We start from the raw sequence: 27,907 nt of genomic DNA, 5'->3' as shown, positions 1-27,907 counted from the left end.
CTTCTGAATCACAGACGCCTCCGACTCTACACGGATCTAGCTTCACAAAAACCGCGTCCCCTGCAGCCACGACCTCGAAATCAGATAGCCGTCTGTGCTGTTTACAAGAAGAGAAGGGAACAAACTGAAAACAGGTCGACTGGAGGCAAAAAACAGACAGCTGCGCACATCGGCAGCCGTTAGCGGACTTGGCTAGCCGCATCGCCGACGCATCTTGCCCGCGAGACGTCGGGCTGAATAACCGTGTGCTTCATTATTCTCATCCACATAAACAAAACTGAGCCGTGCAGCAGAATCGCAGCGGGTTCGGCGGAGCTGTCCGGCTCTTGCTCGCTCTGCAGGCCTGGGTGTGGGTGCGGAGAATGCTAAAGGATGAGTCAGAGGGACACCCTGGTTCATCTGTTTGCTGGAGGGTGAGTAGCAAGACCGATCAAACACTGCTGTCAACCTGACACCCCCATTCATTTACCGTTGAGCTTGATTGCTTTTAAAATCGAATACAAGACACAATCCTTCTTAAAAAGCAGGACGAACGTTTTAAAGGTCACACTGATGCTCATTCATTAAAGCTGCCTGTAAACAACCCAGCTAGCATCTGTCAGCATTTCTTCATATACTACGTTACGTATCAATTTGTGAATGCAAGGTCATTCAACAGATGTAAAATCACCCCTGGTGTTGTTGTGACAGAATCATCTGGAAGTCTCACGACGCCGTTTTTTCTTCTTCAGGAAGTGCTAACGTTATTGCTTTGATGCTTTCACTCATGCGTTTTGCCATGCAGACTTTGAGATTAGAGACAGGAAAAAAGTCGAGGCTAGATGTTGAATTTCAACCTGAAGCAATACCATTTCCTGCAGCTAAATCAGAGGCTTTGTTTGTAGGCCCGTGGTTTCAACTGTCAGCTTGGCTGCTCGGATCTTTCTAGTATAGTACAGCTATTTTTGACTCCATTCTCATTCCTGTGGCGTCCCTGGCTGTTCGTTTTCTCTTTGAGGCCTATATAAACATCATTTTTGTTTTAGTTTTTGAATCAAAGTTTAATACCTCACCATTATTTACAATCTGGAATGTAGCAGAGATATGAGATAAGTGTATGGTTCGTTAACAAGCTCATATCACATAAGGTCATTTGATGCACGCGACCCTGAAAGGTGATAAGAGAGAGGTCTAACAAGAAGCTTAACTGCGGCATATTTTGTTTGCCGTCTGTGATCATATTCCTACAATGATCATACATGCTGTTGCATAGGATTGGTGGGAGTGTTTTCATAGTAGCTCATTCATACCGTTTGTAGTGCATGACCCGTGACCAGACACTGGACAGTGATCTGTGCAGTAAACAATTTGGTGGTGGTTTTGTCATATAGAATAGATGGTCACTCAACAGAGGAGATAAGATTCCCCTGTCAGTTCATAGTAATAATGTGTGTGTGTGTATATGTGTAAGCTATTTTTGGGTAGCCTACAAAACAAACCATTAATATAAAATAACTTGACGTTCACTCACCATATATTTCAATGCTAAAAATGCATTTTATTTTAATAATTAATTTATCCAAATGCAGGGAAGGCATACCTTTTAATATGATTAAATATATGTATTATTATTGGCCACTTTAAAATTCACATTTTAAAATTCTCCATAATTTAACACTTGTATTGTGACAGTTCAAATTTTACCCACCAAGCAGGTTTTGTTTTTTTAAAAGATTTCTAATAGACTTCTAAACATAGTCATCTTGGCTAAAACAAGGGTTGTCAGTAAAAATCTAATAGACGTCTAAGAATAGGCCAAAACTAGACTAGTCATCAAATAAACACAACACAAATAAAGTCAGTCTAATCTGTCTATTTGACGACTAGTCTAGTTTTATTCTTAAATGTCTGTTAGATTTTCACTGACAGCTCAAGTTTAGACTTCTTTCAGTCAAGTTTTAATGTCCATTAGATGTCTATTAAACACAAAATTGTGTGCTGGGTATTAAAAGGATGGTTCAACTAAAAAAAACAAACAAACCCTCAGGTCAATCAAAATACGGGTTACTTTTTTCCTCAGTAGACTATTAAGCTGAATATTTTAACTTAACTGTGATTCTTCAGGATTTATATAGGCAAAATTGACAATTTGGTTTTCATTCTTCAATTTTAAACTTTGAATCTGTAGAAATGCATCGTAATTGACTTGATATATACTGCTCAATACAAAATATGGACATGTTTTTGTACAGTACAAATGTAGGTGCACACGTTGTGTCCTTGAGCTGCATCACAAATGATTCAAGACTCACTTGGCCAGTTTGGTCAGATGTCAGTGTCTTTGAAATTGTTTGACTGGACTTTAATACCAGTTGATTTCAGGTCCTGTTTAAGTACGCCTGGTTACTGTAGCCAAGAGTTTTGTTGTGTTATTCCTGGGAGTTTTAGCACTTTGAACACGGTTGTGTAAATCTCAAGTGCAAACCTTTTTTTTTCGGCTTCAGAACTAAACTAATCATTGACTAGATGACTTCAATTTGGTTATGTCGTCTTGCTTTTTCAGAAAAAAAATGCAGTTCTTTGCTCTTTTTTTTTTTTTGAAGTACTTCCCTTTTTTTCAAAAACAAAACTTCTTGTGTAATAGTTTTTTTGGTTAATAATAATAAAGTTAGTGGAATTTTTCCAAAAGGCCCCTGTGAGTGTTTTAGTAGGAATGTCAAATGAGTTTTACTGGTGAAGTCGGCATGACCGTTCTGTTCACTGTCCAACAAGAGAGAGAGAGAAGAGAGAGAGGGTGAGTGAGTAAACTATAGCAGCAACAAACCAGAGGGCTCCATATCTGGGACAAAGTTCACAGCTGCTCTCTGTATGTGGGTCGGTCTTTTGAAAGGCAGCACACAAAATAGACCTTGAGATATTTAGAAAACAGAAAATCAATTCTGAGGTCAGAGGGTTTAACATGTTAACATCATTCAGCACTTGCTTTGTTAACTTTACGCACACACAATAAAAGCAGGGAATCTGTTTGATGAGCTTTTTATTAGTTCGAATGATAAGTGTCTTGCTAGACCTTTGACATTTAGAGGTGTAATTGTATAAGTATCATGTTTATAGTCCGATCTGACAATTGATAAAGTGGATTAATGAAAAGCCATCAAGATAAAGTTTCTGTGGTTTGCTTTACACACTATTACAGATAAGTGCTATTAGGTTATTTTAGTATTGTTGGTTATTGCAGGTTTTCTCCAGGCCTGACCTCAATGCATACTGCATGTTGGACCCTCCTGCTACTCCTGCTCTATACATACACTCACACATACACACACACACACTTATGCATGCACGCAAGTACTTGTTAAACTTGACCCACATACAGATGTTAGACAAGGCTGCATTCACTGTAGATGTCAGCTGGAGGAAAAGTTCTTTGACACTTAATGCAACACATTTTAATATCAGTAACTTTTTTTGTTCACACACACAAGTATTTTGCCTATAATTGATAAATGTTTTTTTATTGATTGTCTTATTTGTTTTATTTTAGCTAGAATAAAAGCAGTTTTTAATTAAAAAAAAAAACATTTTAAGGTCAAAATTATTAGCCCCTTTAAGCTATATATTTTTTCGATAGTCTACAAAACAAACCATCGTTATACAATAACTTGCCTAATTACCCTAACCTGCCTAGTTAACTTAATTAACCTAGTTAAGCCTTTAAATGTCACTTTAAGCTGAAAAGAAGTGTCTTGAAAAATATCTAGTAAAATATAATGTACTGTCATCATGGCAAAGAAAAAATAAAAGCTGTTGTTAGAAATGAGTTATTAAGCCCATTATGTTTACAAATGTGTTTAAAAAATCTGCTCTTCGTTAAACAGAACTTGGAGAAAAAATAAAATAAACAGGGGGGGCTAATAAATAAGGACTTCAATTCTGACTTCAACTGTATATATTTATAAACCCTTCAAGTCATTGCCATTCTGAAGCATTCTGTAAAGTTACTGAACTGTCCTGCTTTTAATGATTTCAGAAGGTTTTTTAATGAAATGAACTCTCTTAAGGATGTTTTTAACAAAGTGACACCAGGAGATTTTTCTTGAAATATTTATCATGTATTAACACTAAAACCTTATGTAATTTATACATTAATTTCTTTGCTGTTTTTAATTGTATATTCAATGTTCTTGCCATGAAAATAACCTTGGTTGCTGACATGGCATTCAATAAAAAATACATTATATTACATGTCACATTAGGTATTTTGAAAATAATAATAAAAACAATTCTTTAAATCTAGTTTTCATTAAAATTATTTTGTGTAAATAAATAAGTATCCATTGCTTTCTGTCTCTAGCTGTGGTGGCACTGTAGGTGCAATACTGACATGTCCTTTGGAAGTGGTGAAGACGAGGCTGCAGTCGTCTTCTGTGACTTTTTACATCTCTGAAGTTCAGCTCAGCACTGTGAATGGGCCCAGCGTGGCCCGTATGGCCCCACCAGGGCCTCTGCACTGTCTCAAGTAAGTACCCCAAAACCAAACATCGTTTACGAAGCTCTGGGTCATTTTAACCAGTGTCGCAATGTTTCAAAAACAGCATGTGGAAACTGGTAAAAACATTGCAGCGTTTTTCCATAAAACATACTGCGTAAAGCTCACGTTTAAAGGTTCTTGTTGATTAACAGTTTTTTAGACCTTGAAGTTGCAATGAAAGCTCTTCTCTATTGGTCTTTCATGCTGACAGTAAATTGCAGCCATCTGTAGTGACTGTAGAGACAAGACAGTCAGAATGAAGACAGAAAATGGCTAAACTTTGCAATGTCAGCTACCACATTCTGGTGGACTACTGTAAAGGACATTCAGAATGTTTTCATATTAATTATTTCTGTTTTTGGCTATTAGGTCAACAGTAAGAATGTTTTTTTTTTTTTTCTTTTACCAACATACAAACGTTATAATGTTAATCTAAAGCAGTCATAGAGTTACATTGTTTTGTAATGAATAAATTAATCCTAATCAGTTATGTGTGTTGTCACTATATAATGAGAATTGTGCTAACATTTGAACCAAAGGGCTATAAAATATATATTTACATTGAACTTGGATTTAAAAGTACATGCAAGTACAGCTGTAATTAATTTTTGCTAATACAAATTTTTGCTAATACAAATGCATAATACATTACATACTCGTGGTACTAAACATGGTTCTAACCTTAAACATCTCTTGAAAATAGCAGCAAAAGTGTAACCTAACAGTTTTGTTTTTGTAATGGATGTCCATGGTATTTAAACACACCTGATATGAAGTGGGAGTGGACAGTCTTAACATATTTAATCAATAATACAAAATGTATTTACTACCACCACAACGCTATGTTGTTAACAATTTTTAAAAAGGCCATGTAGAACAGCCATTGACATTTACATAGCCATAAAATGAATATATAATCATTCTGCGTACTAAAATCATACATTTTATTAAATGAATATGGCTGTTTTGGCCCTTTTGTTAGTAGTCTCATTTCTGAGTTCTCTGCAAGCCACATTTGGTAGTATTTTGATGGTCTGGCAGAAATGTTGCAATTCTAGGTTTCTGGGTGTAGTCTTATGTCTTCTCCAGGATTGGAGTCACTTTATTTGGCCTCCGGCAAGCGGTGGTATTCGGGCCTATTGTGTTACTCCAGAATCAGAGGGAAAAAGGTTTGGAAAGTAGGTCAGAAGAAAATGACTTACATCTGCAGTGTTTTTGAACAAACTTCTGAAAGAGCCGTTCTAGAAGAGTCTGAACATGTCCATTTCTGGAGGCAAAACATTGATTTTTTTTCACTTATTTTGTTTAATGCTGGTCTGCAAGAACCATTGTTTTCATTTGTTGAATCTCCTTGACCTTTTGTGGTTGATCAATTTTTTCCTAAAGGACTGTTTAAAAAAATGGCAAATGTACTCACTTCAAATAGCACTGATTAAAGGACAGATAAGCACTGGTTCTCCAAATTACCCACTTTGTCTGAGTCTTTGGTTTGTTTTGATAACTGTTTGAAAATATTGCAGCAAATGTTAAATGTCATTATATATTACAATAATGCCAGAGCAATGGTACATATCTGATGTCATTATTTTTTCTCTCCATCTCAGGTTAATACTGGAGAAAGAAGGTCCTCGCTCACTCTTTAGGGGGCTGGGACCAAACTTGGTGGGAGTGGCTCCATCCAGGTAGGTATCCTGTATTCAAAAACAAAAGTGTGTGGTTTGGTTTCTTTGATTGCTGGAAATTTCTATAAGAATTAAGAGTTGAGTTGGAATTGTAGCTTTTAAAACTAGCTCTGTATTTATATGTGTATGTTATCTTTAAATGTCAATTATTCTTTGGCACAACAACTATCTTAGTATGTTTTAAATAACTGTCATGTCATTAGCAACCATGATATAAATGTATCATATAACATATTTATGGAGAGTTTAATTTACTAGAACCTCTGACAGAGACTATTTGCTGTTGAAACTAATTTTGTCTCAAAGTGTTTTACCCAAGACATGTTTTTAATGAAATGTTTGTTTTTAATTTTGTTTTTCACCATTTCCTATTGGGATTTGCTGTTTTACCTCATCAATATGGGAAAAAATTCCCAGTCAATACTGTTACAAAAGTGCCCGCTGGCCATGTCTCATTGCTTTAATCTCAGTGTATCATCGCCAGTGGAGCATGTCACTTATTACAGACTTAATTGGTTATAGGCCCTCTCCTGTAACTACTTACTCATACACTTGGGGTATGCCATCTAAGTCCCCTCATGTTTTAAGGGGACTCCACATTTAAGGGTGTTATGATTAGATTATGTAACAATTATCCTGATATTATTGATTATTAAGATGATCACAATCTTCAGTGCATCTTTTTTTCTTTTTGTGGATTTTTTCTTACTCTGTGGCCATGCCAAGGTATATATATATTGGTATCCATTAATTAAAGTAACAAAAGAAAATTTATCTCCATTATCTTCATTAAGAGAAGCGCCAAAAAAGTTTGGACAAAAGCCAGAAATTCTGATGCACTTGCCTGAAAACTGAAACTGAAAAAGCTATTAATAAATAATAATAATAATAATAATAATTATTATTATTATTATTATTTTATTAAATGAAAAAGTTTTTAAATTGAACTCAATAACTTAAATTATACTGATTTGAAACAAACAAACAAAAAAAAACAAAATTTTTTGACGGTAACATAAAATACAGAAAAAATACAGTGGCCAAAATTATTTGACTTATTTATTTTAGAGTTTTCAGTTGTGTGTTTTAATTGGCCTTTTACAATACCCATTTAAAAAGTCAAATATATACAAAGGCATCTCTATTATGCTTTGTAAACCATAGAACAGTGCTGTCATAAAGTGATTTGGGTCATTTACTTTCATAAAAACAAGCTAGGTCTATTTTACTATCAATTAATTGAAATTAATGGGTTTTATGCTGTTCTCCCAGGTCCGTTGCAAAAGGTGTCCATCCAGCATGTGTGCCTTTTAATTTTCATTTCAGGCACTATGATTATGTTCTTTAATAGTTATAAAAAAATAATACTTTTAGAACATTTATGAATCAATATTGAATCATCATGGTACTTGCATTACAAATAATCTAATAATCGTTTGACACACCTCGACCATACACTCTCACTCTGATATTTATAAACTCATAACTAGGACCATACGAAATCTGCGCGGGCAGATTTCTGCAGATTTTTAACCCATATTTAATTCTGTTTATTTACTTTAATTAATTTCAGTAACATTATTGGCTAATATGAAAATATTTATATGATTTATTTACAATATAGTTTGTAAATTAATATTTTCTGTCTTTTAGTAGATATATTATATGAGAGACTTGCTTTGTTTAACATTAATTAAAAGTTAAAAGGTATTACTTCTCATTTCATATATTAAAGTTTTAGTTATGATACTCCCAAAATCATTCCGCATAAATCCGCAGATTTGTTACAAAATTTTGTGCAGAAATAGCAAAAAATGTCTGGAGATTCCATCTAGCCCTACTCGTAACTCAACTGGAGTTAAAGTAAGATGATTACTACATCTATAGCTCTCAACTGATCAGTTCCAAATTGTAGTGAGTTGATGGCAGAAGCAACCTTTAACATTTGACTACAGTAATATGTGTCTGTGGCTTCTGCATTCTCTGCTCTGCTCTAGTGAATTTCCCTTCTAACCGATATGAATCAGTTTGTTCATTGACTGCGGCGTCATCATCGTGATTCAGAGCAGCTGCTATTATACCCTTATTTACTTAAGCTCCATGTGCATGTCTGTGCAGTTTAATCACATTTTTATTGGTATGTGGGAGATGGTGTTGCCACTTAAAATAACTATTTTAGCGTTAGCATTCTTTTCATGCTGCAGGAGGTGTATGCACGCGCGTGTGTTTCTCCCCATCTGTGCATGTATTTTCCAGCATCCCCTTTATGTCCTCTACTGTCACAGCTGGAATGATTGCCTCGTGACTGTATTACGTAAAGATTAAAATGCACGCATGTAATAATAAGGTTTGGTGCGTGCTTATGCTCACGTACTGACGTTTAACTATTCACATCAGGTTGTAAACTCCTTTATCCAATATTCAGCATGAGATTATTTATGCAGCATCCTCTTGTGAAGGTCACATTATTTCATTCAGATGAAAAAACTAAGCCATGCACCAAAATGCAGCACTATTACTGGCTCTGCATTGTGCAGATGTTGTTTAGACTAGGATCTGATTGGCTGTCAGTCAAATGTGGAAGGATGCTGATTGGTTGTTTTTGAAGGGGTGGGAAGAAGCGTGTGTTCATAAGCAGCTCATCCCTGAAACAAATGGCTGCTTGCCTTGTAGGCAGGTCGCTTAATAAGACCTTAAAATTTACCCTTGTGTGTGTGTGTGAGTGAGAGGGAGAGAATTATGTAACCTAGATTAGAGCAAAGGAAAACATAAAACCCTCCCACTGAGGATGGCTTAAATTCTGCATTGGAAATTTTCATTTAAATAACCCTGGAGATTATTCATTTATTTTAGTCAGCATTTTCAGCATCTGCCCTATATAAGGAAATAAATCTGCTAATACAGGACATGTGATCTGATGACATACCACATCACCCACGCTAGCTTTGTCATCACTTCTTTGTACTTGGCTGTACAATATAATTGTATTATTTTAATTTGTTTTTTCTATGGATTTGATTTATTTTATGAGCAATTCCATCCTTCCAGCATGGATGTGACATTTATAGTAAAACATAAATTCAAAGAGAGAGAATATGTTGAAATCTCTGTTTATATTTTCCAAAACAACTAACCACAGAGTTTTGGGATCAGAAAAAATATCAATCTGTAGCCAATTTTTTTAATTTAAATGAGGAAAATCAACAAGTCTGCAAGTTTACAGTATACAACATGCTTTGGAGAAATTCTGTGAATTAAACTGCACAACCCAAAATATAGAATGCTAATCATAAGGATAAGATTTGGCTCACTACAGAACAAAAATGAATTATTTTATTTAACATTTTTGCATTTATGAGGGTAAAGCTTTGTTATGGATGTGACAGATGTGATATTGCCACTTGTGGGATTTTGGTAAATTAAATATACTTGTTTGAAAACATTGACAGAGACATTTTTGAGTATTTTATAGTACTGTAAAATATAAACCTACACAAAAAACCCAGAAAGGGGTTTTCTATGTTGGTGAAAACTTTATTTATTTATTTTTTCCGTGGCAAGGTTGACACTTGCATGGAATTGCTCTTATTTGTCTTTTTTTTTTTTTTTTTTTTGGTAGCCTTTATAAATCAAAAATAGGTTATTTTCTTTGTGTGTGTGTGTGTGTCTCTGTCATTTTATTTTATTGTTTTGAATGTTAGTTCAGTCAATTTATTTTTCATTTAGTTTTATTTTGTTCGTTCTTTTGTTTCATTTCATATATTTAGTTAGAAACTGTTGTAAGGAAACTAATATACAATCAGCCAGTCATTTTAGAATCGGATGGCTTTACCAGTTAGATGATATTAGATTTTGATGTTACTGATATGAAATAAATATATAAGTACACCCCTCACAAATCTATCTTAGCTATACAATATTATATTTGTGCATATACATTAGATTAGTTTAGCTTGCAAAAAAACTTACGATAATGGTCCAAAAACTAGTACACCCAAATTTAAAATATTATATACAAGTAAAAAAAAAGGAAAAATCATGAGAAGCAAAAAAACAAAAAAAAAACATTTTGTTGAAATTTTGTAGGTTTTAATTTTGTTTTGCAATATTTTGCTTGAAGTTAAACGCATTATATTTTCAATTTCTAAATATGTTTGCTGACTAAAATATTATTTTAATAAATATATCTGTTTAATAAATCAGTTTTGTTCAAATGCACCAATATACATTGCCTATATTTACTGAGAAGTTAATAAAAATATTCATTTTCAAAATGGGGTGTACTCAAATATGTTGAGCACTGTACCATAATTAATAGATTTTTAAAAGAGAATATAGAAAGAAACCAATTTTTTTGCACTACTTTCTAGTAAACACTGATGTACTGTATGGAAACATATTAGCCAGACCCTCAGAACTAGTGCTGCACGATATTGAAAAAATCTGACATTGCCATATTTTTTTTTTCTGTGATATATATATTGCGATATACTCTATCTATACAATTTCACCAAATGATTGAATAACACTATTTGAAAAGAATTTATAGTCACACTTTATTTTAAGCTTCACTTCTCGCTATTAGCAAAGCCATTAACTATGACTTTTGCTTCAATAAACTCCTAATTTGCTTCTTATTATTAGATATTAATGTAGTTTAGGTATTGGGCTATGGATGTAGAATAAGATCATGCAGAATACATGGTTTATAAGTACTAATAAGCAGCCAGCATCTCGATAACATGCATATTAATAAGCTAGTTAATAGTGAGAATTTGTCCCTAAAGTGTTACCAACTAGATAAATACAATAAAGTTAAGATAAAAGAGAAATAAGCAGTGAGGTGCATACTTTGTGGTTTTGTAAATGTAAAAATTACAAATTTAGAGACTTTGTCTAAATAATGTAATAAAATGATTATTTGCTAAACTTTTAACTGGTAAAAGGTCTTGTGCCCGAATACTTAAATCTCCCTCATGCCTTAAAAACATGCAAATAATATAATATAACACTTCACTTCATTATGGTTAAACTCTGCAATAACTCATCAAATCTCGTGTCCTGAACTGTGACTCTTGCTCAAATATAATCCCAACTCAACATTGCACATCTATGCGATGTATAAATTACGTATTCAATGCTAAAACAATATATTGTGCAGTCCTACTCAGAAATAAACAATCACCGTTGATTCTGTTTTGTCCACAGGGCAATATATTTTGCTGCCTACTCCACAGCCAAAGAGAAGCTGAACAATGTGTTTGATCCTGACTCTACTCAGGTGCACATGCTGTCCGCTGGTTTAGCAGGTAAGAATCCCAGCTACATCTTTCATGTAAATGTATTTTTTTGCATTGGCTCTTTCTTTTTATTTTGGTTGTATTTCACACACTGAACTAAATGATACTCACTCTTAGTGTTCACAAACAAGAGATTGCATCATTGGGGTGTTTCTAACCAATGTTTGTCAATCGCTTTTGTTTTTAGCAATGACAGCTTGTTACGATTAAATGTTTTATTCTAGTGACCATCTAATACAAATGGGAGAGTTTAGCCATGGTTATTTGGCCCGTATTTTGGGTTACCTTTCTCAAGGTATGACAGCATCTAGAGTGAAAGCACAATTGAAGACTTTAAGGATCAAAACACTTCGTTTATATTTCAAACTTGTTTGTTTCAAGCTAGCCATTTCAAACTATTTAACAAATATAGATTTTTCAGAAAGTATGTTATGCAGAAGAAAAAAGAAAATTGAATTTGAAGAATAATGAATACTGTATTTTCTGGAATATCCCCTTTTTTATCATAAATTAGAACTATGTTAAGCTGCTTTGACACAATCTATATTGTGAAAAGCGGTATATAAATAAACATGAATTGAGCTGAAATTATTAGATGACATTTAAAAAATAAGGCTGTACTTGAAACCATATTTTAAATGTATAAATCTTGTAAATGATGCTATATTTTCAGTTTAAAACTGAAATTTGAGGGTTGAGTAGTTCCCCTCACAGGATGTCACCTTTGGTTGTTTAATAGTTTTTGCTTGAAACGGAAATATTAAATGTTTTGCCACTGCCATCTAGGCATGGGACGATAACCAATTTCAAGGTTTATCTTGTTTTGGAAAAGTCAAGGTTTTAAAACCATCATATATTCTGAAATACCGTTCCTAGGGTATATGAGGGTATAAAAAAAAAACTTAGGGTATAAGTTTTTTTATTTATTTAATTAATTTATTTTTTAATACATAACTATTTTAATTAGTTTTTTAGAGCAACTGTACCTCCATCGGAAAAAAAAATACCTCCACATCAAAAACTACTGGTCCAAAATCATTTTAAATGTTTCTTAAAATAAAATAAAATAAATTGTGTTCAACAGATGAAAAAAGTTGTAGCTTTTTACCTAGACATTTAAAAAGAACATCTTTTGGAGTAGTAATCACAATACTATGATTTTTTTGCCATCGTACCTTGCTCTATTTGAGTATTGCTTTGCTTCTATGAACCATAAACCCATCTTATATAAATTTATTCCACATAATTTTAACTAGGGATGTGACGGATCACACGGTTCAGCACACACGTGACCTGCAGATTAATAACTTTTTTTTTTACTTGTAGATTAATCCTAAATTTGTAATGATGCAGAGAGATTTCCTCCCGCGGCATAGAAATCGCATGTATGAAAGCATTTTGTCCTCCATCGTCATTATATTTTACAGGGAAGAGATTGTGGTGGTACCTAAATGCTTTCTTGGGTGTTTTCTGGCTCTACTTGTTTAGCCTGCATTAATTCATAGTGTATGGCTGCACAATTAATTATACAAAGATCAGAATCTCAATTCAAACACCCATGCAAACTAAATGATAAATGATGACGATTTGAATATGGTTATTAATCCTATGCGCTGCATTCAGATATGCGTCTGACCAAGAATGATCTTTAGTCTTTTCAGCCAGTCGTGGTTACAAACAATCAAATAATACAGAAGTACTCTGATGACAGTTTATAATTCAGATATAAACACTGATGTTTATGGCAACGATTAAAATCACAGTTTAATGCATCTTGACCCTCGAAATGAAAGTTTTAGTTATTACATTGTTTAACCAGTAGGTGGCAACACCCAGCCATCAAAAATGTCACTGAATAATTCTTCAAAAATTATACATCTGGTAATGAATCATGAAGAGTTTATTTGTGAGTTATTCAATCATTGATTGAAAACAAGACCAAAAATTAAATTTATGTTGTTTGTTGTTGTAGCACAAGATTATAATGTTAAATTGGTACTTTTAGCATTATAAGCAATAGTAGAAGATAGTGGCAAAGATAATTTTTCACAGTGTTGAATCGTCTATTTTTGATGATGTTTTTATTAAAATTACAGATACTAATGTTTGTTGAAACAAAAAGATTCTTGCAGTACTTTATTTTATAATAAATGGAAAGCAAATAACATTTGTCTTCTCTCTTTTTGTTAATCTGAAAAATCCATGACTTAAAAATTGTAATTTTATCCGAACCATGAGGTCTGTGATCCATTACGTCACCAATTTTAGAACTAATTATAATTTTGTTATCCTAACAACAGAGAGCATTAAGTCTGACATGATTTCCAGAAAACACGGTAGTAATTTTAAACTATTCTTATTGAAATAGGCTAACGTTCAAGCATATGCTTGAATGCTTGTTAGCGGTATTAAAAGAAAAAGATCCTTAAAGTTTGGATTGTGCTTTTCTTTCCCAGTTTCTTTTTTTTGTTTGTTTTCTTCTACTTTTTGAGGGCTGGAGGACATAAGTCATTACATGCCAGTGTGCTACTAAACAGTCTGGCTTCACACGCTGTCTGTGCTATGTGTAGTAGCGGCCGCTAGCAGGGCGCTACGCTAACATGTAGAGTGCCATGCGCGGTGGGCAGCGGTCCTCGCGACTGACACGGCACGGGCGGGATCGGGACGCCTCAGGTAGTCACGTCTCTACTCACCGGTATGATCATGATTCTCCTAATGATAATGATGATTTAATGATGGTTATTTCAATTCATGTAGCCACTGTAGCTGGTTTGCACTTCTTTTTTTTTTTTTTTTAACCTCCTTGTTGTCACACAGTTTTGACACATGGCCCCCTTGCCAGCCTGTAACCCCTGTAAAGGTAAATTCAGTGAAAACCTACATGCATTTCTTTTTTTATTTTAGTTTTAATCCTCAATGCTAACCTTGTCATTAGAAATTAGTATATAGCCTATGCTTCGTACGTTTGTTTTTTCGCAGTGTAAACATTCTTAGCATGTTCTGTCTGTGCGCTGGAGATAAGAGAAAGAGGGGCCTTGTTGTCGGACAAACCTAGTCTTACAGCACACATTGGCCCTTGTGTTACAAAAGTAGTTAAATTTAGGTCCCCAATGGAAAATTGGCATCCGATAAGGGACATGCTCATGAAATATGCATTACGCGTGCCACTCTCTTCTCACTAAAGCATAGGTGACTGTTTTTTCCTCTCTTAATGGGTCTGTGAATCAGCATCGGTTTACAGTTCAGTTCCTGCAACCTGATGCATGACATGTATGGCCCACACACTGCTCATGCTGTGGTTAGGTTATGACCAAGTCATATAGAGCCAGATATGAAATAGCCCTAAAGGCTTCAAAAGGCCTATAAGATTAACAGCTTGTGGGTGTTGAAGAATTAAATGGTGCTTTCATTAGGCCCGTCATGATATCTATGTTTTTGTGGTACAATATATAGCACCAAAATGTATTAAGATAAACAATATCATTGTCATTTTAAGACCACTTTGACACTATAATAGCATCATAATGCAAGTACACTTTTCCAAAGAACACATAATATTTTATTCTTGAGAAGATTTCATCTAATTATAGTAATTTTAACAATGTAAAAGTTAGGCATTGGAATCAGAATGTAAAAACGCATATCCTAAACAAACAAATAAATATTAATAATAAACGTTAGCAAATATTTCCAAGGTAAAAGGAACTAAAAAAAAGTGACAGATCGTCAGGCACCCACATGAAAATATACTATGGTAATTTATAGTAAATGCCAGTGTTGGGCAGTAGCATTGCACATCTCCTAAATGTTATATTCATCATAGAATCCAGATGAAATGCGTATCACAGTGTTGATCAAAATGTTTGAGGACAAAATCGTTTTATTACATTAATTGGTGATTGGTTCATTTAGTTCTTCATCTCTACTTACCTAAACATTTATGTGGCAGTATTAATTCACAAACCGTGAATCCTACAAGAATACCTTCAAAATTGTACTCCGTGATGATTTTGCCAACAGGAATGACAAGGTTAGCATTTGATTCTTACATGCACTGCCTCTGACCCTCCTTATAGTTACTGTTGATATAAACGTTTTTGAAGCTGTTTATATGAGCAAACATTTGTAAAGCTCACATCACATGATCAAGATAAACAGTGTTACTGCAGCAAGATTCTGTACCGTTACATTTATATTAAAAACACTGGTCTAATGATGTCCTTTAAAACTCAAAAATCTATCTTATCTATCTTATCTATCTTATCTATCTTATCTATCTATCTATCTATCTATCTATCTATCTATCTATCTATCTATCTATCTATCTATCTATCTATCTATCTATCTATCTATCTATCTATCTATCTATCTAACTATCTATCTCTATATCTATCTCTATCTCTATATCTATATCTATCTATCTATCTAAAAGCTAAATGAAAGCACTCTCTTAATTGTTTAAAGGTATAGTTCACCACAAAATAAAAATTCTGTCATTAATTACTCGCCTTCATGTCATTCCAAATCTATAAAACTTTAGTCATTCTAAATCTGTGACGTTCATCTGACGTTCATTAATATTTGAAACCGATTCATGTATTTTTGGGGAAATCCAAGAGCTTTCCGACCCTCTATATACAGCGAGACAAATGTGTCATCACTGGTTTTATCTGTGTTTTTTTTTTTTGTTTGCCCAAAAACTAAAATATAAATCTCCTTTTAGTCTGCGCCAATAGCCTAGTGGTGAAGTAAATAACGTATAACATGGCGACCAGAGTTCAATTCCTGGCTTAAGGTCTTTTGTTGATCCTTTCTTGTCAATTCTCTACACCAGTTGTCCTCAATCTTTTCATCACCACGGACCGGTCAACGCTAGAAAATTTGACTGGGGTTGGGGAGGGTTCTTAGGTTGCTAGGCGACCATCAACCGTTTTCTTAGAGGACGACAAGCTGACAAAACAATGCTGTCACTCTGATACAAATTTTATTATGGAACTGCAGTGTTTGGGTCTTCTGAGTTGGTCTGAGATAATTAGTCTAAATGTGTATATTCCAAACAAGCTGAAGCTAATCAGTCAATTCTTGTCACATGACTCCCAGTGTGCTCCTGTTATTCATTCAACTAGGTGTGTCTGGAAGGCACGAGCGCATCTTACCGTTTGTGCGTGCAAGCTGCACTAGAACGAACGAAATTGTGTGAACTCTAGAAAAGACGTGATATGCGAACAGCCCCTAAAAGGCTGCCGTCATTTGCGATCTCTATCAGTTGATCTTCTTGCACAGACATGGTGAATTCACCTGATTTGTTGACAAATGGGTTGTGGATCTGTTCCTTGGCATTTCGTGAGTCCTTCACTCTGTCTTTTCCCCTTAGCAAAGAACATTTCCAAAGACGTCTGTTTCTTACTCATTTTGCTGCTTGTGGGTTAAATTTTGGTGCTCATTTCACCAAGATTCAACTCTAAGAGAATACGATCATTTAAAAAAAAAAAAAAAAAACTTTTTCAAAATAAAAGATCGTTCAGACACCACATAATAAATAAAACGGAAATAATTGATGATTTCTTGTGCAGCCCGGTACAAATTGGTCTATGGCCTGGTGGTTGAGGACCACTGCTCTACACTGTTTCTTTTTTCAGCATCAACTCAGGACACTCAGAAGAGAGTGAACTGTTGAATAAAGTCATTATTTTATTTATTGTGGTGCACACAAGTATTCTTGTAGCTTCATAAAATTTTGATTGAACCACTAATGACACATGGCCTGTTTTTTGGACTTCTTTGGGCTTTGAATGTTTCATGACACTTGCTGTCTATAGAGGGAAAGAGAGCTCCTGGATTTCATCTAAAAAAATTTGTATTCTGAAAATGATTGGTTTGGACCGACACAAAGATGAATAATTAATCACAGAATTTAAATTTTTGTGTGAACGACACTTTAAATGGAAGAAATGGTCATTATTTGTTGTAATTGGTGGGCGGGGCTGGGTTGGGTGGTGGGTGTGGTTTATTGACGTGTTCCACTCCCTCATGAGTTTGACTTGACTCTGAGGGGCATGTGGACTCCTGCTTGTGATTTTGGTACAGAAAAGCCTGTGTCTATTTTAGGCCTTTACTGTAGCTTTCACCCTGCGTGAGGGTCTGTGAGCCAGCCTGCTCTGCCCCCCATATCTGCAGGCTTCGTCCTGCAGCTGTGAGGAGAGGAGCTTTGCCCCTCCCCTGTGAGTACTCGTCAGAGACACACTCTCTCTCTCTTACTCTCTTGTACCGATCTGTCATCCCCCCCTCCCACTTCACCAGTCAGTTGCCTTAGGACTCTTATCCTCTCTAGAGCTTCTACTCTAGCTCAATAGACTTCTTTTGGTTTGTTTAGCCTAAGAAAACACTGATGTTTTACACCATACTGTTAGAAACACATACGAATATCTTCCTCTACAATTGCCATTGTCTTATGCTCTCTTTCGTGTTTTGCTGGGGCATATTTTGTGCACCGAGCACAGGCTTTTATTTTGCTCTAGTCCAATAGATAAAATGTTCACACCGATGTCTGGCTGAAGGCTGTTAATACAATGCAAGCACTCTTAAATCTATTAAAATGCACCTAACATTAACTTGCATACACATACCTTAATATTCGGATGTTGTTGTGCTAATCTCATTCACTCATGTTTTGTCGTCTTGCCACAATAGTACCCGCACAGCATGCTTTCAGCTTTATCACAGCGGTGGTATAATTCAGTGCCCATGCTGTGAGAAAAATAATAATAATAATAATTTACCTAACATGAATTTTTTCTGCAGTTATTTAACTGAATAATGGTGCTTAAGACTCTCTATTTTCAAGATGTTTACCTCATTTAGACTTGATCTGTAAAATGGTGTTGAGGATAAATATTCAAAAAGTAAAGCTACATTGATTTCAGTGATATGTTATAGACGATAAACTGCTTAATGCTTTAGCTGAAAGGCCTTAATTACTGCTGTGGCCGCTCTAAGATGTGCTTATGGCTTTCTTGTTCATCAAATAAGTGTCTGATTTCCTGAGATCAGAAGCTGGGCATTCCTGAAGAGGACATGTAGTTCATATCATGCTGTTGTTTGGGATTTCATTTCATATAAAAAAATAAAACCAGCCATAAGCATATTTTAGAGACGTCCACAGCACTTCTCTTAAAAGTGAAGTTTCTTTAGGGACAATTTGTTTGTTCTAGAGCCATTAGATCTGCTGAATGTCCTGTGCTCTGAGTTACTTTGACAGTATCACTTCTAAGCCTGATCTAGATCATCTCTTTTTCCCAGGGTTCACTGCCATTACAGCAACCAACCCGATCTGGCTTATAAAGACCCGATTGCAGCTTGATGCCAGGTGAGTAAAACTAAGGTACACTGTAAAAAAGGATATGATCAATTAGTCATGACAACATGTGTTTTAGTTCATTGTAACTTATTAAACTAAGTTAATCATGTTCTAACTCTAATTTATATAAGTTACGCAGCTGTTTTAAGTCAGTTTAATATAATTTAAGTTCAATGGACTCATAAGGTTAATTTGATTCAGCTTAAAAATTTAAGGCAGCCCGGATTTTTTAAAGTGTATACGCTACTGTTCAAAACTTTGGGTTTGCACAGATATTTTAAGTTTTTAGCAGAATCCTCTTAAACTGACCTAGTCTACAGTTTAATCGAAAATACACGAAAGTAAATAATCCAAAGTAAATAAATGAATGAATAAGTAAAACAAATAATTAAAATTTGACATTTTCTATCTGAATAAGTCTTAAAATTGAATTTATTTATGTTTGTCAAAGTTGACTTTAGTTAATATTTAGTTAATGCAGTTTTATTTTTAGTACAGATTAGGGCTACATGATTCTGACTAAAATGAGAATCATGATTTTTTTTTTGCTTAAAATAAAGATCACGATTTTCTCACGATACTGTAGATGTAAAATAAAGGTTAATATAATTAGGCTATTATTATTGTTAATTCTCAAGCATATAGGAAAACAGCAATAACATTATTAGGCCTATGTGTGTGACTTGGAATGACTTTTAAAAAATCCTGGTTGTTAATTCACAGTAAAGTGATGACATCAGAATATAATTATTCATAATTCTGAAGTTGAATTGTGATGTTTGGGACATATGCTTGTCATTTGTCATTGAGAACATAATTAGACCCTTTGTTCACTGGTAAAATGAAACATTTGTCGTTATCAGATTCCCTCTTGCATTATAACATTATATAGGCTAGAGTAGTTATACTGACACTGTTAAACGTTTCTTTTCATTCACAACACTTTGTGTTTGCTATGAAAGAAAAAACAAATCAAATGCTTGTCATAATCATAACTTTAAAATGCGATATGATCATTTAAATGATGTGCACGCTTTCGGTTTCACTTTAACTGCCGAGTGCGGCTCAAGTCATGGCTGCCGTCACTTTGAGAAAAAAATATATACATACAAATCATACTTTCCGTGTGGCTCCAGAACGAAATGTGCATCAAACTGAATGTTATTTGCAACTTTATTACTTGTTATTTACTCCCTATGCAGGTTCTGTTCACTAAAGCAGACATCATCGGTGGGCATGCGCGCGTCCTCTTAGTTATAAACAAACAATGCATCAGTTCGTGTGTGATTTCGCGGCCGCGATTACGTCATTACATGAAGACAGAAATTACATTTTTGGTTGAATTATACCTTATAAATACAGTATGACACACTTAACACTATTTGGAGGTGTCCATGTTGCTGAGCAATGTATATTAAAAAAAAGTGACTTGTGCGACCACCTTTATGCCTTTCTACTGACTGTGAAAATATAATTGGCTGAATCGTAGAACTGTTGAATTAAGATTGTGTAGGGATGAATCGAGGTCATGATCATTTTTTGATTAATCGTTCAGCTCTAGTACAGATGCACTGATTGACCAAAGACTTTAAGTCATTGTTCATTTTCTTTTCTTTTTGCATGAGTAAAACATTCTGCTACACATCAGTCAACATTGAGAGTGAAAGCGGTTCTCAGCAAGTGCTTTACCAGAACAAGATTTAAAATAAAAAGAAATGATCAGAAAATATGTATAAAATAATAGTTAATAGAATATAAGTATATAACTATATAATAGTTTATAAAACATTTCATTAGTATATGCTTCTAATCTTTGGACTTAAGAAATAATAAAAGAGAAAAAGTTGAAGTTAAACAGTGTAAATAAACTAGAAAATTAAATGTTTTGTTAGTGTTGTTGCAGTTTGGGAGAAGCTAATGTTTAATGTAATAATGCTTTTTTTTAGACTTATATTATATAAAATTAATTATATTAATATATAATATATAATATATATTAAAATTAATTACTTTTTTAAATAGTTCTGTAATTAATACATTTTATTATGAAAAAAATAAGAAGTGTATATAATTGGAATCAGCAAAAATCAGGAATAACCAAAAAATCTGATATCTGAAACGACCAAGAAAATTGTAATCTTTACTTTTTGAAGGCATGAAAAATGGCCTATTAAAAATGGCATTTAAGAGAATGTTTACATGACGATGATGTAGTTAACATGTAATATGTATGCAAATGACATAACAGTTATTCACATACTCATATTTTTTTGTAGCTTACATGAAGACATTTACGTTATTGTTTTCAAACAAATGTTTGCATTTTCAAGCCCCCAAATGCAGCTGTAATGTAAATGACCAGCCAAATAATGCATTAAAAGTATTATTATTATTTTTTTTAATAAAGGCAATATTCTGAGCTGATTTGAAATGTATTTGTGTTGTGTAGGAACCGTGGAGAGCGGCGCATGAGTGCGTTTGAGTGCGTCCGGCGTGTCTATCAGTCAGATGGCTTACGGGGATTCTACAGGGGCATGTCTGCTTCTTATGCTGGCATATCAGAGACTGTCATCCACTTTGTCATCTATGAAAGCATTAAACGCAAACTCATTGAGCACAAGGCCAACTCTAACATGGACGACGAAGATGAATCTGTAAAAGACGCTTCAGACTTTGTTGGAATGATGCTGGCTGCTGCCACATCCAAGACTTGTGCCACGTCAATTGCTTATCCTCACGGTGAGTGCTGCTCTTTTTTTTTAATAAAAAATTTACATTGATGTGTTTAATTAAATGATATACATTTAATAAAGCAGGCTACTCCAAATTAAGTCTTTACTAAGAAACTCTTTAATTCTAGCAGTATTTAACAGCAAGTTAAAAAAAGAATATTCACATTTTTTTAATATAAAAATGAGGTATAAACTAAATTATATCAAGAAATAAAACCAAAACTTGAAGCATGTTCGCATGGGCCAGTATAAGATTTTGACGGTTTCTAAACGGACCAGAAGAGCTAAAACAAGTGACGTGCGAGTAAACTTTCATCACATTGGTTAGAGTTTCACAGTAAAAAAATATTGTTATTGTGATAATAGTATGTGTAATATTCATATTTCAAAGAAATGTAATAAAATCATTTTGGTTTATGTGGGAAGCATTTGTTTGCTGCATTCAGGTTGTTTATTTGACTAATCAGATGGGGCATTTAGTATCTTTATCCCTACCACTCCAGTAGGTGCTGTTAGGTAAACCTTGAGCTGAAAGGAAACACTAATGCCAGAAAATGACAAAAGCCAATGACAGGAAAATGACAACAGCCAATAAGAGTCAGAATTGCAGTCGTAGTATTTGTGTATTTTATTTTAGTATGCTATTACATAAATAAATAATTTTAATAACATTGATGATAAATTAGTGTTTTGCAAGTTTTTATTATATATTAAAATATCGCAACACTCAAGAATGGTATAGCATATTTTCCCAGTATCGTACAGCAATAGTAAAAAATAAATAAATACATAAATAAATATATATATATACATATATATATATATATATATATATGAATATATGAATATATTAATATAAATAATCCACTGTGATCCGTTACACCCCATTATATATTGTAATATTTATGGCTAGCTAAGCAAATTTCAGAGGTAAATTACATTACAATTTCTACATTTGTGTAAAGTTTTTTTTTTATGTGTAATTTTCTCTATTATTTTATCATTATAAAAAGTAATCCAAATTAAATAAATGAATAAATAAGTAAAACAAATAATTAAAATTTTAATTTTCTATCTGAATATGTTTTAAAATCTAGTTTATTTATGTTTGTCAAAGCTGACTTTAGTTAATGTTTAGTTAATGCATTTCATGCATTTTGTTTTTAGTACAAATTAGGGCTGCATAATTCTGGCTAAAATAAGAATCACGATTTTCTCACGATTCTGTAGATGTAAAATAAAGGTTAATATGAGTAGGCTATTATTATTGTTAATTCTCAGACATATGGGAAAACAACAATAATACTATTAGGCCCATGTGTAGCTCTACTGTTGGTTAAAATGCTACATTTTGACTTGGAATGACTTTAAAAACATCCTGGTTGTTAAATCATAGTAAAGTGATGACATCAGAATATAATTATTCATAATTCTGAAGTTGAATTATGATGTTTGAGACTTATGCTTTGTCATTTGTCATTGAGAGCATAATTAGACCCTTTTTTCAATGGTAAAATGAAACATTTGTTTCAGAGATTCAGGGCAGATTCCCTCTTTATTACATTATATAGGCTAGAGTAGTTATACTGACACTGTTAAACACTTTGTGTTTGCCATGAAAGAAAAAACATACTAAATGCTTGTCATAATCATAACTTTAGAATGCGATATGATCAATTACGTAATTAAAATAAATGCATATATTTGTATAATTTAGAAATGAAAGAGTAACATAAAAGAAGTGAATGCCTCGTTGTGGTACTGTATGAAGATTTTATTCGATTTTTTTCCCCTTGATAAGTAACGCTTTGGTCTTTCTCTCTTTTCTCTCTCCCTTCTTTCTCCAATGACAGAGGTTATTCGTACCAGACTACGAGAGGAGGGCAGCAAGTATCGTTCGTTCTTCCAAACTCTAAACATGGTGTTCCGGGAGGAGGGTTACAGAGCGCTGTACCGAGGCCTCACCACTCACCTAGTCCGACAGATCCCTAACACTGCTATAATGATGTGCACCTATGAGCTGGTGGTCTACCTGCTCAATGGTTAACACATGGAGAGAGACCAGGAAAGAGAGAGGGAGAAAGACAGACAGAGAGATGAACAAGGTGAGAAAGCGAAAGCTAGATGGAAACCGAGAGAGATTGTCCAAGGCTTAGACCAAAGGAAGTAGAACAAATCCTATAAACGCACGGTTAACCTAGACCCCCTCAAAAGGGTCTACTGGTTTCCGAGAACGAGAGGGATTTGAGCCTGGACAGCATTTCAAAAAAAGAAACAGACAAGCGTTTGTTCATTTTGAAATGTTTTATGAGAAGGACAATCAGAGAGGGGAATGCTTGAAGAAAAACACAAACCTGGCAGAAGAAATAACAAAAAAAAGCCATTCAAAACTTGTTCTTGTCTGAGCCATTGCTTTTTTAAAAAGAAAAAGGAAAAACGAGCCTGTTGGGATCTGAAGTGACTTTGTAGGAAAGAAAATATCTAAATAAATAAATATTAAAAGAGCACAACATGGTGTTTTTCAGATGTGGCACAGTTAAGGGTGTTTTTCTTTTTTTTTACTTCACCGTTTCATAAACATGGCATTTTTTGCCTTTCCAGCATTGGTTGTTTCAAGCATTCTCCTCTAGAGGTCACCTTCCACTCTTTCCAAACCTGCAGATGGTTGTCCACGCACAATTGTCCATTTGCTGTCGTTGAATTGATGGTCACGTGACCCGTGGCCCCTCATGTGCTTCAAACTGAAGTGTTTCTTTGTTAGGTTCATGTTATGTTTAACCATACTTATTATTTTTTTGTGTGTGTGCGTTTTTTGATGATCATACCATTGTCCTAATATCAGTATAGTATGTATTCGGGTTGCTATTTTAGAATTGGGAGACGTTGTCCTGCTTGCATCACTGGGCCTTTTTTTTTTTTAAACTGAGATGGTGGAGCGTTCTCGAATTTATCGCCACAGTTCATTGCTGCAAAAGCCTATACTTGAATCCCAGGTGTCGGCGAGAGCCAGAGATGTATTTACCGATTGCTAAATGGTAGTGGCTAATGCTAAACCGGAGCATGTTGCCTACAAACAACATGCAACTTTGTGGCGATATTATTCGTCAAAAGGCAATAGTCAATTTTTTTCCACTTAAGAGTGGGAATACAAGCTGCAGAATTGTGTCCCGCTCTCTGGATTCCTCTAACAGTGGCTTCTGACTGACCGTATATGCACTTTGTGGCCTGTTTAGGCTTGCGCAAACCTTTTTTTTGTTTTTCAGTTTGGGACAGTTTTAATCTTATATTGTAAAACATAGTGTTACTATGTAAGCAAGACGATGTTTTGCTGAACAGTTCCCTTTGGAAATTCTTGTACAGTTCAGTGTACTAAACATTTAGTGAAGGATATTCTTGTATGTGTATATACTGTATGTATGCATATCAAATATCCAGTGTTCATAACTTAAATCCACTGATTATGCAGTAGTATTATTTGAATGACTGCATTTGTTCGTGTGTGTTTGATAGATTTATCTCAGAAGGATGTTTTTTTTTTCTTCTTTTTCTTTTTTTTCTTTTTTTTTTTATATATTTTCTTTAATTTTAGTTTGTCACTCCTCATTCTGGCCCTTGACTCATTGCTTGACATGGAGTAAGCCCACCCACCCTTCAAACCCTCCCACAATGTTTTCATCTCAATTGTTGGTTTACATTACTGTTGTCTGTACGTTCACACCCTCCATTTGAAGGATCTCAAACTGTTAATGTTATCAACTTTTACAATTCAGTTACCAATACATGGGCTTAAAGTGTTAGTTTGCTCCAAAATAAACATTTGTCATCGTTATGTAATCGCCTTCACATCATTCCAAACTCCTTAATTCATCTTTAAAACAAAAATGAAGATATTTATTCAAATCTAAAGGAGATTTCTTTAAAAGAATGCCTAATGCCACAAATGTTCTTAAGGGATGTAAATAATAAGAGATAAAAAAAAAGGAATCCTAATGAATTGAGTGGTTTAAGTCTACTGAAGAGACATGTTTGCTTTATACAATCAACAGATTTATTAATTAGGCTTTTTTTCATATAAACATTGATCAGTGAACAAAAAACTCAGTCACACCTGCTTGATGTGCAAGAACAAATGCCAATGGTTGTTGTACATCAAGCAAGCAAACTTTGTTTCTTTGCCAAATAAAAGGGTTGACATTATTATTATTATTATTATTATTATTATTATTAATAGTAATAATAATAATAATCAATACTTTGATTTGATGTGTTTATTCATATGAAGATGATTGAATTCGGTGAGTTTGGAATGACAGAAGAGAAAATGACAGAATATTGGGGTGAAATAACAGTTTAAAATGATAATATGAGCCAATTATATAAAGCCTCATGCTGATCGATCCCATGCAGAGTCTTTAGTGGTCCTGTAACATTTTTAATAGTATCAGTATTTTTTCTAGGAGCAAAAAATAAAACAAAAACATGGTTTTGTTAGATTCCATCGTTCAGAAGCAAAAGTGATGTGCATTTTGGCATTGTGTTTTCGTACATTTGGATGTCTTTTCTGTCCAGTTTGAGTCCATTTGAAATCACCAGTATCTGTAATGCTGCAGATTACGCTCTGGAACACTTTAATGCTCATCAAAACACTTTAATTTTCATTACTGATGATTATACACACAACATCAAATATTATGCAATTAGAGCCGGACTCCTCACAGCTAACATGATCTCGTCCAGCAAATATTGCTTTAATTAATGAACAAAAAGCTTTTTTGTTTTTAGAAACAAAGATATCCTTAAAAAAAAAGTTTGAGTGTTGTTGACGGAGGAGTAAAATGAGTGCGTAGATACTCGTGTTTAAATTAAAGAAGTAATGCCCTGTTAAAAAAGTGATCTCTTGTAAACGTAAATGAATGACGCTCTTAAGTTTGCTTTCAACAAATGCACTTGTAACTTCACAGTCTCTCAGAGACTTTAATGGCATTATGAAGATACTCAAACAAACAAAAAAGGCATTTTCAGAAAGCGATGTTAGAATATTCAGACAGACTTGAGCATTCAGTTAACTGAGCCCAACTGTTTGACAGAAGTATTGAACATAACGGATTAATCATTTCATAATCTTCATTTCACGTTCAGTGGCATATTCGGCAGTTTTCATGTGTGGTTGTCTGTATTACGCAGTCTAACATGACCAACACTAACATTTTTGTTTTGTTTGTCAACACCTGTTATTTTCTTTTTGTTTTTGACTTTTTGTTTAGTTTTATTAATTGTTTTTTTTTTTTGAGTAAATGTGGCCTATTTTTGCTGGTTATGTGATCATACCTCTTTTTGTACAAACTGTCAATAAAAAATGATGAAAAACCAATGTTGTGGTAAAGTCTTTTTTTAGAACCAAATTGTTTTCCTTTTTATAGAAAACATTAACATTAATTTTAGGCCCTTTAGTAACATCTAAAGAGTTTGATCATCAACAAGCTCTGTGTGCCAGTCTAAATTGCGGTTTAATTTATTTGTCAGTTTATGCTTTAATTTACATGTTCAAAGTTCTCTGATCCTCACCAAGGCTGGCTATATTTGATCAACAACGTTACAGATTGTGAAATATTATAAATTAAAGCATTTCTTTCCTAATTTAATACATTTCAATAATACATTGTTTTAATAATATACTTTAATAAATTATTAAAGTCTTCTTTGTCCTTATAAATCATTATTTTCTTTTTGTTTTGTTGAATTGGGCATTGAAGAACCCAGAAAATGAATTAAATATCTACAAAGTCATCAATATGCTCTGTAAACTATAGAATAGAGCCACATAAGAAGATTTAGGTCCTTCCCAAAGCCTATTTCAGTTGCAGTTGTCAGGATATTAACTGGCAACCTGAAGAGTACCAAAGAAAAGTGTCATAGCTGCTGCAAAAAACTAGACATGCACTGTTAACTATTTTCTGCAGAAGCTACAGTAACTTGTTGGCAGCAGTTCGCCACTAACTTACTGTAAATAAATTACAGCGAAAATACAGTATTTACAGCACCATTTATCTTGATATATACTGTATGTATTTACACTAATTTTCCCAATACAACGTTAAAATACAGTAACATACTTCATAACTGTCCTACAGTGAAATGCAGTCCATATTACAGTTAAATACTGTGTAAATTAAAAATGTTAAAGACTTTTATATTGTGAAATATTTTTTTTCTAATAGTAAATTCCAATAATATATTAATGTATTTTAATAAAATACTTTAATCAATTATTAAAATCTTCTTTGTCTTCAGAAATCATTATTTTCTTTTTGTTTTGTTGATTTGGG

General features: G+C 33.8%; 1 protein-coding gene across 1 annotated transcript; it reads left to right on the top strand.

Moving 5' to 3' along the window:
• On the top strand, positions 1 to 26,952 carry slc25a36a (solute carrier family 25 member 36a). The gene is made up of 7 exons (XM_056479237.1): positions 1 to 413; positions 4,334 to 4,498; positions 6,115 to 6,192; positions 11,401 to 11,501; positions 18,792 to 18,858; positions 21,299 to 21,588; positions 23,435 to 26,952. Exons 1-7 carry the CDS (start codon positions 373 to 375, stop codon positions 23,626 to 23,628), a joined length of 936 nt encoding a protein of 311 aa, XP_056335212.1. The 5' UTR covers positions 1 to 372; the 3' UTR covers positions 23,629 to 26,952.
• The last annotated feature ends 955 nt before the right edge of the window (positions 26,953 to 27,907 follow it).

The sequence above is a fragment of the Danio aesculapii genome, chromosome 2 (genome assembly GCF_903798145.1).
Source record: "Danio aesculapii chromosome 2, fDanAes4.1, whole genome shotgun sequence".
NCBI classification, from domain to species: Eukaryota; Metazoa; Chordata; class Actinopteri; order Cypriniformes; family Danionidae; genus Danio; species Danio aesculapii.
This window is presented reverse-complemented; position numbering and strand designations above follow the sequence as displayed.

Excerpts from the sequence above, each read along its gene's own strand:
- slc25a36a (XM_056479237.1), top strand. The coding sequence starts at position 373 with ATGAGTCAGAGGGACACCCTGGTTCATCTGTTTGCTGGAGG. Across the intron at positions 414-4,333 it reads GTTCATCTGTTTGCTGGAGG|CTGTGGTGGCACTGTAGGTG; the intron begins GTGAGTAGCAAG and ends TTCTGTCTCTAG. Across the intron at positions 18,859-21,298 it reads CGATTGCAGCTTGATGCCAG|GAACCGTGGAGAGCGGCGCA; the intron begins GTGAGTAAAACT and ends TGTGTTGTGTAG.